The following is a 17,117-nucleotide window of genomic DNA, read 5'->3' as shown; positions in this document are numbered from 1 at the left end:
ATAGAAATTTATATTCAGATTACCCGGTGAGTTTATTTCAGTTAAACTTATTATAGGGCCCTTTTCATCCACAATAAGAATGTTCTTCTGAGGTGATGGATGTGTTGAATGACTAGAAATAAATGATAAGGATTTATTCAAGGGTCTTAGGTTTTACAAACCAGAAACACAGTTAAGCAAAAGCCCAGAAGTATTCCAAACAAGAAAGGAAGGTTAAGAGTTCTAAAAAAAAAAAAAAAAAAAAAAAAAAATTATTGATTTTTTCACAGAGATGAAGGGGAAGGATAGAGAGTTAGAAACAACATCCATCAGCTGCCTCCTGCACACTCCCTACTGGGTATGTGCCTGCAACCTCGTACATGCCCTTGACCGGAATCTAACCTGGGACCCTTCAGTCAACAGGCCGGCACTCTATCCACTGAGCCAAACTGGTTAGGGCAAAGGTTAAGAGTTGTTATAGTAAAAAGTTTATTCTTGATAATAACAAATGATTCTTTAGCCTTAGAATTGAAGCAGGAGAGTTATCAGCCAGATGTCAGTAGGTCTGAATGACGGATGTCAGTTGATCTGGAGGATGTCACTGGAAAGGGACCAGGCTTGGAGCAGGCCTGCCTCTGGCTGGCCGGTGGTGTGTGGGTTCTTGATTTCCTGAAGGAAAGATTTCATAACACAAGTCCAGGTGATTTTGAGGGTATGTTTATTAAAGCTGGGGACAATGAAACAGAGGAAGAAGTTAGGGTAGAAGAAGCAATAGGAGAGAACCAAGGCAATGCTCTGCTTTGGCTCTCAAGAAACATTATAGGAAAAAAGTAAGCCATGGTGTGGAAGTCTAACAAGGACTTTAGAGAGAAAAGTAAATATGCCTGCCTGAGGGGGAAGAAAGGCATGGACATGCTCCAGAGATAGGTGGGTCTTTGTCTTAAAGGTTCTTATCTGTTTTATAAAGGAAAGAATTTTAGGGGAGGTTCTCAGGGGAGGTCAATAGAATATTCATCAGCTTTATACTGATGCACCAAAATGAGATTTATTTCCTGACTTCATTCTTCTTTGGGTGTGGCTGACACCTTTGGCACAAATTGGATTTTTTTAAATTTGTCTCCCAGAATAGGGTGATTTATACTTTGGTTAGGAAGAAGTGTAAACCATTTTTTTTTTAAATGTTTTTATTGATTTTTGAGAAAGATTGATTTGTTGTTCCACTTATGTGTTTATTGGTTGATTCTTGTATGTATCTGGATCAGGGATCAAACCCACAGCCTTGGCATATCAGGACAATTCTCTAACTAACTGAACTACCTGGCCAGGGCCTCCATTTACTTTTTTTTTTTTTAATATATATATTTATATATTTTCTTTTAAAATATATATATTTTTATTGATTTCAGAGAGGAAGGAAGAGGGGGAGAGAGAGATAGAAACATCAATAATGAGAGAGAATCATTGATTGGCTGCCTCCTGGGGATCCTTAAGTCCGCATGCTGACGCTCTGTTCACCGAGCCAAACCAACTAGGACTGGGTGGAATTTTTAGGGAGTAAATGAAATGGAAAGAAGAAGAAGTTTAAGAAAGGGTGAACTAGAAGGTCTTGCCATGATCCAGGACAGAAATAAAGTCTGAACCAGTCATGACACTAAGCAGGGACAGGCCTTAGAAAAGCATGGATTGAAAAACTTCCAGTATTTGGAGCCATCTCCCCCACGAAGACCACTTTTTTGGGGTGCTCCCACAGTCCCCTATGCCCTTGTGGCATGAAGGTGGTCAGCTTCCCCAGAGCTCCCAAGAGGCGGAATCACACATGATTCACCACCTGTCCCTGATCCCTGTGCACAGCACAGGGCAGGGCCAGGGGCTCCCAGGTGGATGGATAAGTGAGAACAAGTGCTGCACTCACCTCTTCCTTCCTAGCTCCTGTTAAGGAATCAAAAAAGATGATGCCCAAAACAGCCCTCCCTGCAGTCAAGAAGCTGATGACAGTCTACGGTGGGCCCAGCAAAGCCAAGTAAGGTGCAGGGTGGGGTTGGGGGAAGGATGAGGGTGCAGAGGAAATGCTGTGCCTGTCACCCCCCTGGGTCTGATGGGGATATGTTGCAGGCCACCTGGTGGAGATGGTCAGAAGCGCCCCTCCCGAGACTTGGGTAAGTCTGGCTGCCTCTCTCAGTTGGGTGACGGATGGGGAGAGACTTGGCGTCTTACTACGTCTGGACTCCTGACTTTCTGCTCTCATAGGCTCCAGAGTCAGCCTCTTGGGTGGGGGTCCAGTCCACACTGGCAGAAAGCGATCCAGAACTCAGGCTACCCGGCAACGACCAGCAAACACTCAGGTGAGAGGCACGCAATATGGTGGAGTGGGAGGCTGAGCAGTCTGCTTCCCAGGGGTAGGGCATGTGTGGGTGAAGGATCCCAGGCCGAGGAGAACCTTCAGCTGAGACCTTATCCCCGTCTCCACAGGAGGAAGAGCGGAAAAGCCGAGCAAAGGCCCCTCCCATGAATAAAACTGCTACTCTGGGCAAGACACTCACCCCAAAGGTCCCTCCCGTGAATAAAACTGTTACTCTGGGCAAGACACTCACCCCAAAGGCCCCTCCCGTGAATAAAACTGCTACTCTGGGCAAGACACTCACCCCAAAGGCCCCTCCCGTGAGTAAAACTGTTACTCTGGGCAAGACACTCACCCTGCCTCCACGCAAGGCCCCCAGTCCAGAAGGGGTCTTTTCTTTGGATGAAGCCCCTGCTCAAGGTGTCTCTCCTGAAGATGAAGCCCTTTCCTCAAAGCTAGTTTCTTCTGGGGTCGAGGCCTTGTCCCTAGAAAAGGCCTTGACCTTTGAGCAGATGTTCTCTGAAGAGACCTCTTCTGGGGACAACACTCAGCCCCAGCCCTTTCCGGACTCAGCCCCGTCCAAGTCCAAGACCAAGGGCAAGTCTTCCTTGGTCCACAAGCCAGAGGAACACCCCCTTGATAAGAGGGACAGCTCTGCACTCCAATTAGAGGCTACGTCCGGGCCCTTTGAGAATCTGGTCCAACCCTGGGAAGAGCCCACCACCCTCCAGGAGAAGACTCCTGCGAAGGATGAAACGACCCCCAAAGAGGAGGCACCCCCCGAAAAGGTAGCCCTTGCTCAAAAGCATCCACACCCTACCAAGCTGACTCCAGGCCCTCAAGGAACTCCCACCCTTCCTTCACAGGTCCCACAAAATCCCACGGTCAGCAAAGATGACAAAGAGGAGGTCACAAAGCTACAGGAGGAGGTGGAGTCTTTAAGGAAGGCCCTGGAGCTGATGGGGGAGCAGCTGGAGTAAGTCGGGGAGGATTCAGAGGGTGTGGGAAGGAGAAGGGCAGGACTGACCCACCCCTTTCCCTCATTCTCTTGTCTGCAGAAGTAAGCTAATGGACATCTGGGAGGAACTGAAGAGCGAGAGGGAGAGGCACCAGCTGCTGGAGGTGAGTGCTGTGCGAATCCCTGAATCCCAGCAGGAAGAGAGCTGGTGGCAGGCCCTCCCCTTACACCATCTCCCCACCAGGTTCAGATGAACCTGAGGACCAAGGAATCCCTGACCCCAATCTCCAGCCCCACTCAGCCGCTGTAAGGTGGAGCCTGGAGCGAAGTCTGCCTCCGGGCATTGACGTCTTCGCACACAACTTTGGGATAGCCAAGAAAATAAACTTTACTCCATTTACTCTTATGTTTCCCATCTCTATATATAAAAGCTTAAGTGATTGAATGACTGGTTGCTATGATGCACACTGACCACCAAGGGGAAGATGCATGAATTTGTGCACTGGGCCTCTAGTTTATTCTTAAGTGACCTTGGTTAAGGAAGGTAGGATTTTTCAGTTCACTAGATGGCTGTAACTGCTGGCCTTTTATCTGTCTCAGTTTCCCTAATCCACTTTTTCTGATTTACTAGCCTGTCTCAGGTGGACTCCAGGAAGTCTACTCATGGTCATTGGGTGGTCTGGATACATGGACATTCTTTCTTTCTAATTTTTCTTCCTTCCTTCCTTCCTTCCTTCCTTCCTTCCTTCCTTCCTTCCTTCCTTCCTTCCTTCCTTCCTTCCTTCCTTCCTTCCTTCTTATTTAATTCTTTATTGTTTAAAGTATAACGTATGTCTCCTTTTCCCCCCAGAGACCTCTTCCCTCCCTCCCCCCAGTCATTCCCACCTTTGGTTGATCTCTCACCCACCTCCCCACCTTCTCTCTGAATGTTGTGGGTTTGATGCCAGTTCAGGGCATATACAAGAACAACAACCAATGAATGCATAAATAAGTGGAACAACAATTCTATGTTTCTCTCTCTCCTTTCCTTGGTCTCTAAAATCAGTTGTTGTTTTTTTAAATCGTCAAAATGAATAAGGTTGAGATTAGCCAGGGAAAGAAGAAAACAATGGATGACTGCTTTTATTTTATTTTATTTTTTTAATATATTTTATTGATTTTTTACAGAGAGGAAGGGAGAGAGATAGAGAGCTAGAAAAGCCGATGAGAGAGAAACATCCACCAGCTGCCTCTTGCACACCCCCCATTGGGAATGTGCCTGCAACCAACGTACATGCCCTTGACCGGAATCGAACCTGGGACCTTTCAGTCCACAGGCTCTGAGCCAAACTGGCTTCAGTGGATGACTGCTTTTAATTTCAGCTTTTTAGTGAATTGCTTACTGAGACTGAACAAAATCTTTGCTGGTTACATGAGAGACCCAATTCTTTTTAACTCCAAAATAGGTATGGCACTTGCTTTCTTTCTTTTCTTTCTTTTTTTAAAATATATTTTATTGATTTTTTACAGAGAGGAAAGGAGATGGATAGAGAATTAGAAATATTGATAAGAGAGAATCATCAATCAGCTGCCTCTTGCACACCTCCTGCTGGGTATGGGCCTGCAACCCAGGTACATGCCCTTGACCGGAATCGAACCTGGGACCTTTCAGTCAGCAGGCTGACGCTCTATCCACTGAGCCAAACCGGTTTCGGCTGGCACTTGCTTTCCCAGCTGGAATAGCCAATGGGTGACAATGGTTCTTGCAGATTCTCGAATTCGAGTGGTGAGATGGGCTCCTCACAGATCCAGTACGGTACCATGTTTCCCCAAAAATAAGACCTACTTACAGGTTTCCTTCTGGGTGAAATATAAGGCATCCCCCGAAAATAAGGCCCCTCTAGGCTCTGTCTCAGAATGCTATTGCTAAACATGAGAGATTTGGTCCACTGATTCTGAAAGAAATGGAGTCACAAGAAATTCACCAGGAAATTGAGGAATTGGATTATTATGATGATGTTCCAGAAGATGATGACATGATTGTCATTGAATAAATGAGTAAATTCTAGATACTGTAGAATTCACAGTTTGTCTGGTTTATGTTGACAACTACCGTACTACTGTACCGTATACAGGTAATAAATTTCCTTTATTTTCATTTAACAATAAATATGTACCGTATTCTTCTTCATGGAAAAATAAGACATCCCCTGAAAATAAGACCTAGCGCATCTTTGGGAGCAAAAATTAATATAAGACACTGTCTTATTTTCGGGGAAACAGGGTAGCACACTGAAAGCTGAAGAGCTGGCAGAAGGGAGAGTTCTTCAAGAAGGGCAAATGCCCGGGGAGAAGGGTCTGCCTTGGAAAGCATCATAGTTCTGGTGGCATCCAGGAAATTCTCACTGGCCCTTGCTCACCTTGATTCTTAGGTGAGTAAGCATTTTTGTGGGGTTCATAGTGAAAAATTTCCTCCAGGGCATGAAACAATCCTATAGGGTATAGACAGAAGGTAACCTCACAGGGTCATCTGATCATAAATTCCTGACAAGGCAGGACAGGGTGTGTAGTCATCTCCCACACCTATAAGTGGCTTAGGAAAGGCTTATCTTTGCCTTTAGCAAGCCCTGTCCATTGTTTCTGTGCATCTAGGTTAATATACCTTTGAAATACATCCTTTCAGTCCCCTTCTAAAGCGTGACCACATCTAGAGAACACATAATCTTCTTGGCTATCTTGTAATTGGATCCCTGCCTTGCTTTCTCACTCCTTCATGTAATCGTCCTTATGTTCCCTCCTTAATTTCAAATGCATAGAAAAGCTACAAACTTATTTCTTGGAAGATTTATGTTTGTCTGTGGAGATCTTGTTTCTAGACATAGCCTCTTGTGGCCCAAGTAAATTATTATAAAAATTCTCAACAAGCTAGGATGTACTTAGGTTTGACAAGGGATATTCACTGCATTTGAGTCATATGGAGTTATGCACAAAGGCTGATTTTTCCTAGAACTTTGTTGAGACCCTACAGATCTCACAGAAAAATTATGCCTTTGAGCCGAAGAACAGTCAGTCTCCCATTAATACTAAGATGGCGAAGATAGGGACCTTTGATACTTCTAAATATTTTGTGTGCACAATTAGAAAAAGCTTGCTATAAAATGAATCAACCTATGATATCAGCACAATTCTTTTAAGGTATTAACAACAGCTGTTCTTATTTTAAAGGGGGGAGGTAATTTGAAACTGGACTTGTTAAGGACAGATATAAATTGTAAATGTCTTCAAAACAAAATTTAGATCCAACTAATCTTATACTATAAACTAGTGAGTTTCTTCCAAAACAATTTTAATACAACTATTCATGGCTAGAATGTCTGCATCTACCTATATGTGTCTATCCATATTTTAATGTGCCCTAGCTGGTTTGGCTCAGTGGATAGAGTATCCACCTGTGGACTAAAGGAACCCGGGTTCGGTTCCAGTCAAGGGCACATGCCCGGGTTGTGGGCTCGGTCCCCAGTGCAGGGTGTGCTGGAGGCAGCTGATCAATGATTTTCTCTCAGCATTGATGTTTCTATCCCCTCTCTCCCTTTTCCTTCTTCTCTGAAATCAATAAAAATATATTTAAAAATAAATAAATGTGAAATAACTTTTTATCTTCAGATGGTATTATTAAAATTAATTTAAAATCAGGCCCTTGTAAGAATTTCTAAAACTCAGAAATAGAAACTAGCTGAAGTGCTTTTCAAGTTCACACGATCTAAGATTAATTCTTAGTAAGCAAAAGCTAGTTTAAGTTTGGTGGTTTAAGTAGAACAGACACCTCTTTCAAGTTGTTTATATAAATGTAATATTTATATTTTATCCAGATTTACAAAAATAAGTTTATATTAATAATTGACTTTGATGCCAAAACCGGTTTGGATCAGTGGATAGAGCATTGGCCTGCGGACTGAAGGGTCCCAGGTTTGATTCCTGTCAGGGGTATATATATATTGGTTGCGGGCACATCCACTGTGGGGGATGTGCAGGAGGCAGCTGACTGATGTTTCTCTCTCATTGATATTTCTAGCTCTCTATTCCTCTCCCTTCCTCTCTGTGAAAAATCAATAAAATATATTAAAAATAATTGACTTTGATGTCTGTGAAATATGTCTAGAGGTTATATAATGTCTTCATAAATCTGCTAAGATAAAGAATGCTAATTGTTTACATTTTAGTTTTCATTTAGAAATTGAAAGGTTTTTTTTTTCATTGTTTTCTTAGAAATTGCAGTTTTTATAATTAAAATCTCAATATATGTAAGAATGACTTTAGGATGTTCCAGAAGGGTCACTGGAATACATAAAAAGATTTGTTTTTATGCTAAATTGCAAGGAAGCTTTGTAAAATAGGTGACTGAAAAAATTTTATGTTTTTTGGGTAAACAGTGGTTGTAAATTAAATAAATATCCCATAGGAAACCTAGGATGGTAGTTTGGTTCCTCCAGTCTCCCTTGAAAATCCCATTTTTCAATTGTTTTGATGTTTAATTCATGAGGGACCACATATACCATGATGCTCCTGTGGAACTAAAAAATTCCTATCACCTAGTGAGGTCACAGATCATAGACCTCTTAACATTGTATCACAATGCATTACACAAATACTTATCATTGTGATACAGTTGCCTATAGTATTCAGTATAGTAACATGCTGAACAAGTTTTTGGCTTAGTAACTGTAGGGAAACAGAATTTGTCAGCCCAAAATATGTCTTTTTAGCTTAGAATTCTTTTATGTCAGTAGTTTTTGGTGTTTTTTGTTTGTTTGTTTGTTTGTTTTTAATTCTTTTAGGCCAGTTAGTTTGTTAATCCTCACCTGATGGTATTTTTCCATTGATTTTAGAGTGTGAAAGGGAGGGAGAGAGAGAGAGAAACATTGATACATCAAACAGAGCCACATCAATTGGTTGCCTCTTGCATGCACCCTAACAGGGGTCAGGGATCGAGCCTGCAAACAAGGTATGTGCCCTTGACCAGAATTGAATTCAAGACCCTTCAGTCCTCCAGCCAACACTCTATCCACTGAGCCAAACAGCTAGGACCAGGCCAGTTAATTTTAAGAAACAGCAGACATGTCTGCCTGGTGTGGTTCAGTGGTTGGGTGTCAACCTATGAACCAGGAGGTCTGGGTTTGATTCCTGGTCAGGAAACGGGCTCTGTTACAGGCTCAATCCCCAGCAGAGGACATGCAGGATGTAGCCGATCAGTGATTCTTCTCATTTATGCTTCTCTCTCTCTCTCTCTCTCTCTCTCTCTCTCTCTCTCTCTCTCTCTCTCTCTCTCTCTCTCTCTCTCTCTCTCTCCTCTCTCTCTCCTTTCCTCTCTGAAAGCAATAAAAATAGGTTAAAAAAGAAACTGCATACAAGCTCTAAAAACCAAGTAAAAGTGACCGGGGTTCATAGGTCGATGCTCAACCACTGAGCCAACCAGGTCGGGCCGATGTTGAAACTTCTTAATGTGCTTATCTTTACCATTCTTATCTTGACTCTGTGATATAACCTATTTAAATATTTTGCCTATTGAATAATTTGAGTTTTTTTTCCTTCTTATTATTGAATTATAAGAGTTCTGTGCACAGTAAGTACTTTCCCAAAATAAAAAGCAAACAGAAAAATTGTTATTGATTTTTGAGAGAGAGAAGAAGGGAGAGGGAGAGAGAGAAACATCAAAAGGCTGCCTCCTGCACTACCCCTATTGGGGTTGGAGCCCACACAACCTTAACATGTGCCCTGACGAGGAATCAAACCGGCAATCTTTTGGTGCATGGGACAGTGTCCAACCAACTGAACCATACCAGCCAAGGCAGAAAAGAATTTTAAAGAACTCCAGGGTTATATGATATTTCAAAGTTATAAAGGATTGTTTCCATTTAGTCTCTCACTTGCTACAAGAATAGAAATAGAAACACAAAAGATTTTATTACTTTAAAAATATAGAGTAATAAAGCTTTGTTTTAGGGAGCTACAAATATTGGTAGGGGGAATAGGAATAGGAGTTAAAATCAGCCTGGCTGGTGTGGTTCAATGGATTGAACATCATCCTATGCACCAAGAGGTTGCTGGTTCGATTCTTGGTCAGGGCATTTGGCAGGGTTTCAGGTTCCATCCCCAGTAGGGGTTGTCAAGAAGGTAGCTGATTGATATTTATTTCTCAAAGGTTTTTAAAAATATATTTTTATTGATTTCAGAGAGGAAGAAAGAGGGAGAGAGAGAGAAATATCAAGGATAGAGAAACATTGATCTGCTGCATCCCACATTCCCCCACTGGGGATCAAGTCCACAACCCAAGCATGTGCCCTGACCGGGAATGGAACCATGACCTGGTTCGCAGGTTGACACTCAGCATTGAGCCATGCCAGCCATGCTCATCAATGTTTTATCCCCCTCTCCCTTCCTCTGTCTCTAAAATCAATAAAAACATATATTTTTAAATAAGAAAGTTAAAATCAATAAAGAAACAATTTTATAAGTAATTTCAAAGCACCTTTTAGTTAAGGAAAAATTCAAGACAGCATTTGTTCTGCTTAGTGACTACTCAAGCAATAACTTACACAAAGAAACTGTGAGAAAAAGAAGAGCATTTTTTTAGCTAAACTTCAAAATCCATAATATAATGAGGTTTATTAACTTTGAAATATCTTAATGATGTACAGCTAAATTCAGAATTCACAACCAAGTGCTTAGTCAGGGTAACTTGATAAAAAGTATTTCCTCAAGTTATCCGGGATGGAGTACTGAGCCCTTGGGGTTACGATTCGGTCAAGTGACAATTTGCAGGAATAAGTTCCCAGAACTGGCAGGCATTTAGTGTTGAGGAAACCGAACTGGCCCAATGAATGTGACCAAACAGTCACTGAGGGTGAGACTGGAATCGGCGTTGTTCACATAGCTTTGTTTCTCTGATACCCGCACTCCACCCCCACCCACCTCCTAACAAACTGGTTAAGAAAAGGGGGCTCTGACAAAAAGCCATAATTCCTATAGAAATAGTGCCCAGACTACTGAAAGTCTTACTTCTTCCTCTTGAACTTTCTCTTTGTTAAATAATTTATATGCCTTGGGTGTCATCAATCAAGTTTAACCATGCCCGGGGTACAACTGACAGGTCCCAAACAAACACAGAACAGAAGAGGAAAGGGAAGAAAGAAGAATAAGGAGTGTGAGCCCTTAGCTTGGTTGGTTAGAGCATTGTCTTGATACATGAAGGTTGTGGGTTCAGTCCCCCATCAGGGCACATACAAGAATCAACCAATGAATGGATAAATAAGTGGAACAACAAATTGATGTTTCTCTCTCCCTTCCTTTCTCTCTCTAAAATCAATAAATAAGCGGAGATGTCTATTTTCACGATGGTCTTCAGATGCCTGTGACAGGCACTGCTGAGAAAGCCAATTGGCAGAACAGATGCCAGGAAAAAAAATCAATATATAAAAATAAAAATAACTTTTTAAAGATTAAAGAGTGTGAAAGAGCAGAAAAGAAAGCTCTTGGTGCAAGATAGGTGCTCTCAGCTGCTCCTATAGCTACCTAGGAAAGCAAGCTAAATATACTTTTGAAATACAGAATTGCTTTTTCCAATTTCCAATCAAATGAAGAAAACAGATTTTCAAACTTTTATGTACAAAATCAACCTCTGGAAATCTTGTTAAGAATGTCCGTTCCCAAACATTATCCCCAGAGTTTCCAATTCATTAATTCTCTCGTAGGACCCAGAAATCAGATCTTCACCAGTCAGATTCCAGAGACTCTGATGCTATGGGCTCCTTCACGGACCCACAGCGAGTGCAATTCCGCAGGGCTCTGTGAGCAAAAGGGCCCACCATTGGGTTTAATGCTCTCTTGTCGCAGACTTGAAGTTCTTACTAACTTTGAACAAGAGGCCTCTTGTTTACACGGGGCCCAGCTGGCATGGCTCAGTGGTTGAACATTGATCTATGAACCAGGAAGTCACGGTTTGATTCCTGGTCCGGGTTGTGGGCTGTATCCTCAGTGTGGGCGTGCAGGAGGGAGCCAATCAATGATTCTGTCTCATCCTTTATGTTTCTATCTCTATCTCTCCCTTCTCTGAAAGCAATACAAACAAACAAACAAGCAAAAATACACCGTGTTTTACAATGGTTAGAACTTTGGCAGAAGGGTTGCAGGTTTGATTCCTGGTCAAGGGCATGTACCAGGGTTGCAGAAAGCAACCAATCAATGTGTCTCACCTCTCGCTCGCGCCCGCGCGCGCGCGCGCTCTCTCTCTCTCTCTCTCTCTCTCTCTCTCTCTCTCTCTCTCTCTCTCTCTCTCCCTCTCTCCCTCCCTCCCTCCCTCCCTCCCTCCCTCCTATTCTCTCTAAAAATCAATGGAAAAAAATATCCTCGGGTGAGGATCAGCAAAAAAATAAAATAAAATAAAAAATACAAGGCAGCCAAAACCGGTTTGGCTCAGTGGTAGAGCGTCGGTCTGCGGACTGAAAGGTCCCGGGTTCGATTCCAGTCAGGGGCATGTGCCTTGGTTGCGGGTGCGTCCCCGGTAGGAGGTGTGCAAGAGGCAGCTAGTCAATGTTTCTCTCTCATCGACATTTCTGGCTCTCTATCTCTCTCCCTCCCTCTCTGTAAAAAATCAATAAAATATATTTTTTTAAATGTTTTTTTTTTTTAAAAAGGCAATAGGCATGTTCTCCCTCTTTATAATAAAAAAAAAAAAGTATTTAATTAAATTAAAAACACTGCCATAGGAGTTAGGCCTTATACTTCAATCTTCCACTCTTAAAAAAATTCAAGCAGTGATCCATAGATCTATTGGATTCTAAGTCTGCTAGACAGCCAGCATCTGAATAGAATAACTGCGCAATTCCTCCTTGGCACTCTTGGGTTAGGAGTTCCCAAGCGGCTCTGCTTCCAGAGGCAGAGCCCAGGGAGAGAAGCAGCCATTGCAGAAAGCAGATTCCCAGGGGCAGTCATTGTGAGAATTGGCAGTTATTTGTGCAAGGAAGGGATAAAGAAAAATAGAGGAAAATGGTGAAAAAGGGGAGACCTCGAAAATAATACATGGGGGAAAGAAATCACTCTCAGGTATTTGAGAAGGCAAAATTGACCCAACAAAGGTAAACAGATAACCCTGAAATTCAATTATCTAAAGTAGGGGTGTCGAACTCAATCAGAGAAGGGGCCAAAATCTAAAATCCAGCCTAAATCACGGGCCGAATGGTTTACTGAACAGTCATAAACTGTCATTGTGATGGAAACGCAGCGGAGTGCAGTGATGACAGCGCGGTGCGGGCCACATTGCAAGGCCTGGCGGGACGGATTTGGCCCGCGGGCCTTGTGTTTGACACATGTGATCTAAAGAAAGCTTTGGTCATGTAAAGCTAGGAAAAGTTAAAAACCTTTGCAATAAATTCTAATCTAATCTAATTCGACTAACCCTTTCAGCAGTGGAAGTCGGTATGTGGAAATGGCGACTTAAACAAATTGTTTCTCTAATTGTATGTGGTAGAACTGGATGAGAGAAGCTTTAGGACAGCTAATCAAAAGTTAACATTTCCCTATCATTGTTTATCACTGGGAGAGCATCAGCAATGTGTGTTTCCTGGAATAAAATAAACCATAGAACCATGGTAATGACTCAGTTCCATCCAGGCTAAAAAATAGAATCAATATACATTTTAGTGAAATCTAAAAAGCATATTGGTTTTGCCATTCTAATTCAACCTAATTCATCTCAGAAGTCAAGTCAGATTCCCCAGGCTTAAGAGTCTAGCTGGTCTTAAATAGAATGAGGAGGAAAAGGCTGTCTTAGCAATACCTGGAATGGTTAGCTGGTTATTCAACATTTCTTAGAGTTGTTCATTTTCATTCACTCTTCAGTTTTTAGTGGCTTTAGGAAGATTTAAGTCATCACAATTTTCACCATTATTATAATCAATGCCACAACTGCATAATATTTGTAATAACAATAGTTAATATAGAAAGAATACTATGTGCTGAGCATTTTCTGAATTATATATATACAATAGTACTATGCCATGGGGTTGTGGTGAGGATTACATACATGTATATGACATAGAACTAATGTTATCTCCATTTTACAGGCGACGAAACTGAAGCAGAGGGGTGAAGTTACTTGTTTAAGATCACACAGCTATTAAGCAGCAGAGCCAGGACTAAAACAAAAGGACTGTAATTATTAATTACCCAAGAACGTGACCACTAGACTATGTAGCAAAGCAAACAGAGTCGCTATTAACATTTTCAGGAGAAATAAATATACAAATTTCCCGAAGATGTCCCTTGCTCCTCTAAAAGTGTACATTTACCGGTATGACTCAATCCAGGGTAAAGGACGTCTATTCCAGGTGCTGGTTGCTTGAAATTGTAAAACAACTATCACTATAAAAACATTTTTTTTTAATCTAATGGCTCTATGAAATGTGGACTTCAGAGCAATAATAAAACTGTAAACCTTACACTTGCACTGTCTGTGTCATCAAATCCAAGAACTAGCAATATGTATATATATGAAACTTCTAAAATATATTTTTTATTGATTTCAGAGAGGAAGAAAGAGAGAGAGAGAGAGAGAGAGAGAGAGAGAGAGAGAGAGAGAGAGAGAGAGAAATATACCAATGAAGATAGAGAATCATTGCTCAGCTGCCTCTTGCATCCCCCTCCCTGCAATGGGGATAGAGGCTGCAACCCAGGAATGTACCCTGACTGGAAACGAATCTTGACCTTCTGGTTCATGATTGGCGCTCAACCAGTAAGCTATGCTGGCCCTGCAAGAAGGTTTTATTTTTAGTCACAGAGGTCGAAGAAGTGAGCTGTAAAAGAAATTGGCTCAGGAAACAAGTTATAGAGGCAAAAGAAGGGCCCATGGAGCATAGGAGAAAGAGAGATGAAGAAAAAGACCATACTTAGGGGGGGGAGAGAGAGAGAGGCATAGGCATGCTCCTTAGAGTGAGCCGCCAAGAATAAGCCAGTCAGTGAAAGATAAATACCACATGATCTCACTGATTTGTGGAATATAAAGAACATTATAAACTGATGAACAAAAATAGATACAGAGGCAAAGAAGCATCAAACAGACTGTCAAACTATAGTGGGAAGGCAGGGGAGAGTTAGGGGTGGGTAAGAAATCAATTGAAGAACTTGTATACATGCATATAAGCGTAACGCAAGGCCCAGGGGCCGGGGGTGAGGGCATATGCAGGGGAGAAGGGGGAAGTAGGGGAGGCGGGAGGGAGGGTCAATGGTGAAAAACAGAAGACATACGTACGTACGTACTACCATTTGTAATACTTTAAGCAATAAAATTAAATTTTAAAAAGAAAAAAGAACTGGCTACTTTTTCTCTCTTTTTTTTTATTGTCCAAAGTTTTACATATGTCTTCTTCTCCCCCAATTGACCCCCCACCCCACGCCATTCCCACCCTGGGCAAGCCCCCACCACCCAGTGTCTATGTCCATGTGTCCATTGGTTATGCTAATATGCATACAAGTCCATTTGTCTCTGGATCTATTCTTATTCATCAGTTTATGTTGATCATTATATCCCACATATGAGTGAGATCATGTGATATTTATCTTTCTCTGAAAGGCTTATTTTGCTGAGCATAATGCTCTCCAGCTCCATCCATGCTGTTGCAAATGGTAGAAGTTCCTTTTTTTTTTTTTTTTTTTTTTATAGTGGCATAGTATTCCATTGTGTAGATGTACCACAGTGTTTTAATATACTCTTCTGCTGATGGGTACTTAGGCTGTTTCCAAATCTTAGCTATGGTAAATTGTGCTTCTATGAACATAGGGGTGTATATATCCTTTCTGATTGGTGTTTCTGGTTTCTTGGGATATATTCCCAGAAGCAGGATTACTGGGTCAAATGGAAGTTCCATTTTTAACTTTTTGAGGAAACTCCATACTGTCCTCCACAGTAGCTGCAGCAGTCTGCATTCTGACGAGCAGTGCAGGAGGGTTCCTTTTTCTCCACATCCTCTCCAGCACTTTTGTTGATTTGTTGATGATAGCCATTCTGACAGGTGTGAGATATTATCTCATTGTTGCTTTAATTTGCATCTCTTTGATGATTAGTTACTTTGATCATGTTTTTATAGAACTGGCTACTTTTAAATAACAAACATTACAGGTTTTCATCAACTGCCAAATTATTTCAAGGTGGAAGAGTAAATCACAGTAGTTTCCAGCATATAACATGGTCCTTGGCTTGTATTGGGTGCTCAATAAATGCTGATAGGGAGAAGAAAGGGAGAAAAGGAAGGCAAAAGTATCTTAATTCCTTTTAGTAGTGTCTAAATATGATTTCAAAATATCATTCAACTTTTTTTAATAGCATTCACTCATTCATTCACTTAATATTTGTTGAATACTTACTATGTAATAAAAGCTATGCTAGACATCAAGGGTATGAATTTAAAAGTTACTATAAAATAAATACACACAAAAATGTAAAATATGTGAAAATCCAGTTGTCAGATAATGAGTAAAACTAGCAATTAAAGAAGCACACAAAGGAATATGTTAAGGTTGGAAGCAAAATCAATATAGATGTTGCAAATTTGGTGAGGGAACTGCATATTTGCCTTTACTTTCCAGATTCTTTCTTCTCTAATCACCTCCTCTCTCCACACCCACATCTTAATCATACATTCTCAAATCAAGTTATTCGAGTTCTGCAATAAATTTCTTAGCTTCATAGACCTAATCATATTTAGACACTACTTAGCTTCATAGACCTATTGCTCATCAAAAAAATACTAAGTGTGGCATCTCTAAATAGTTCATGTTTCTTTAAATCTAGCCAATTAAGAAACAAGTTATACTGAAACCGGTTTGGCTCAGTGGATAGAGCATCGGCCTGCGGACTCAAGGGTCACAGGTTCGATTCCGGTTAAGGGCATGTACCTTGGTTGCGGGCACATCCCCAGTAAGGGGGTGTGCAAGAGGCAGCTGATTGATGATTTTCTCTCATCGATATTTCTAACTCTCTATCCCTCTCTCTTCCTCTCTGTAAAAAAATCAATCAAATACATTTAAAAAAAAAAAGAAAGAAAAGAAAAGTTGTGAAACAAGTGCAAATCGGGACAATATTTAATTTATATTGCCACCATGCCGATTGGATATCAAGCCCAGTAGGGAAAGGTGATTGAATTAGCCTAAGAAATTTGGAGATGGGCCCTGGCAAGCTTTCTCAGTGGTTAGAGCATTGGCTCTTGGAGTGAAAGGTCACCAGTTCAATTTCTGATCAAGGGCATGTACTCAATTGCAGGCACAACCCCAGATCATGGTGTGAATAGAAGGCAACCAATGTGTCTCTCTCACATAGATGTTTCTCTCTCTCTCTCTCTCTCTCTCTCTCTCTCTCTCTCTCTCTCTCTCTCTCTCTCTCTCTCTCTCTCTCTCTTCCCCACCTTCCTCCCTTCCACTCTCTCTAAAAAAAAAAAAAAAAAAAAATCAATGGAAAAATATCTTCAGGTGAGAATAAAAATTAATTTTTTTAAAAAATCTGGAGATAGAAAGTCCAAAGAAATGATTATAGAAGATCTTGTTAACAATAGAAGCAAATAGTAGAAGACTACTTAAAACTCTGATACCTTAAAAACAGTTGTTGGATCTCTCTGTTTTAAAACCATTTCTCAAAACACACTGAGACATGCTTTTCAAGCCTAGGTTTGGCCACAGGAGAGCTCCAGCTGGTTCCAGGCTAATTAGATGACATTTTATAAATAGTACGTCTAAGAGTTTATAATGCCCCTCCATTGGGAAGAGACTCTAGAGAATTCGGTCACATATTTATATTGGCTTCTTCTCTTGACCTCAGTT

The 17,117-nt window shown here is 41.3% G+C and overlaps 1 protein-coding gene and 1 non-coding gene across 2 annotated transcripts; both read left to right on the top strand.

The window, feature by feature from the left end:
* The first annotated feature begins 1,605 nt into the window (after positions 1 to 1,605).
* On the top strand, positions 1,606 to 3,675 carry LOC118728340 (SH3 domain-containing protein 21). Its single transcript, XM_036454757.2, has 7 exons — positions 1,606 to 1,999; positions 2,092 to 2,135; positions 2,227 to 2,321; positions 2,449 to 2,526; positions 2,662 to 3,293; positions 3,376 to 3,439; positions 3,520 to 3,675. Exons 1-7 carry the CDS (start codon positions 1,929 to 1,931, stop codon positions 3,583 to 3,585), a joined length of 1,050 nt encoding a protein of 349 aa, XP_036310650.1. The 5' UTR covers positions 1,606 to 1,928; the 3' UTR covers positions 3,586 to 3,675.
* Positions 3,676 to 10,623: 6,948 nt separating this feature from the next.
* Positions 10,624 to 10,710, top strand: LOC118731039. Its single transcript, XR_004991741.1, has one exon. It is a non-coding gene; the product is annotated as a small nucleolar RNA SNORD35 (small nucleolar RNA).
* Positions 10,711 to 17,117: the final 6,407 nt, after the last annotated feature.

This window comes from Pipistrellus kuhlii, unplaced genomic scaffold, assembly GCF_014108245.1.
Source record: "Pipistrellus kuhlii isolate mPipKuh1 unplaced genomic scaffold, mPipKuh1.p scaffold_m20_p_3, whole genome shotgun sequence".
Classification (NCBI taxonomy): Eukaryota; Metazoa; Chordata; class Mammalia; order Chiroptera; family Vespertilionidae; genus Pipistrellus; species Pipistrellus kuhlii.
This window is presented reverse-complemented; position numbering and strand designations above follow the sequence as displayed.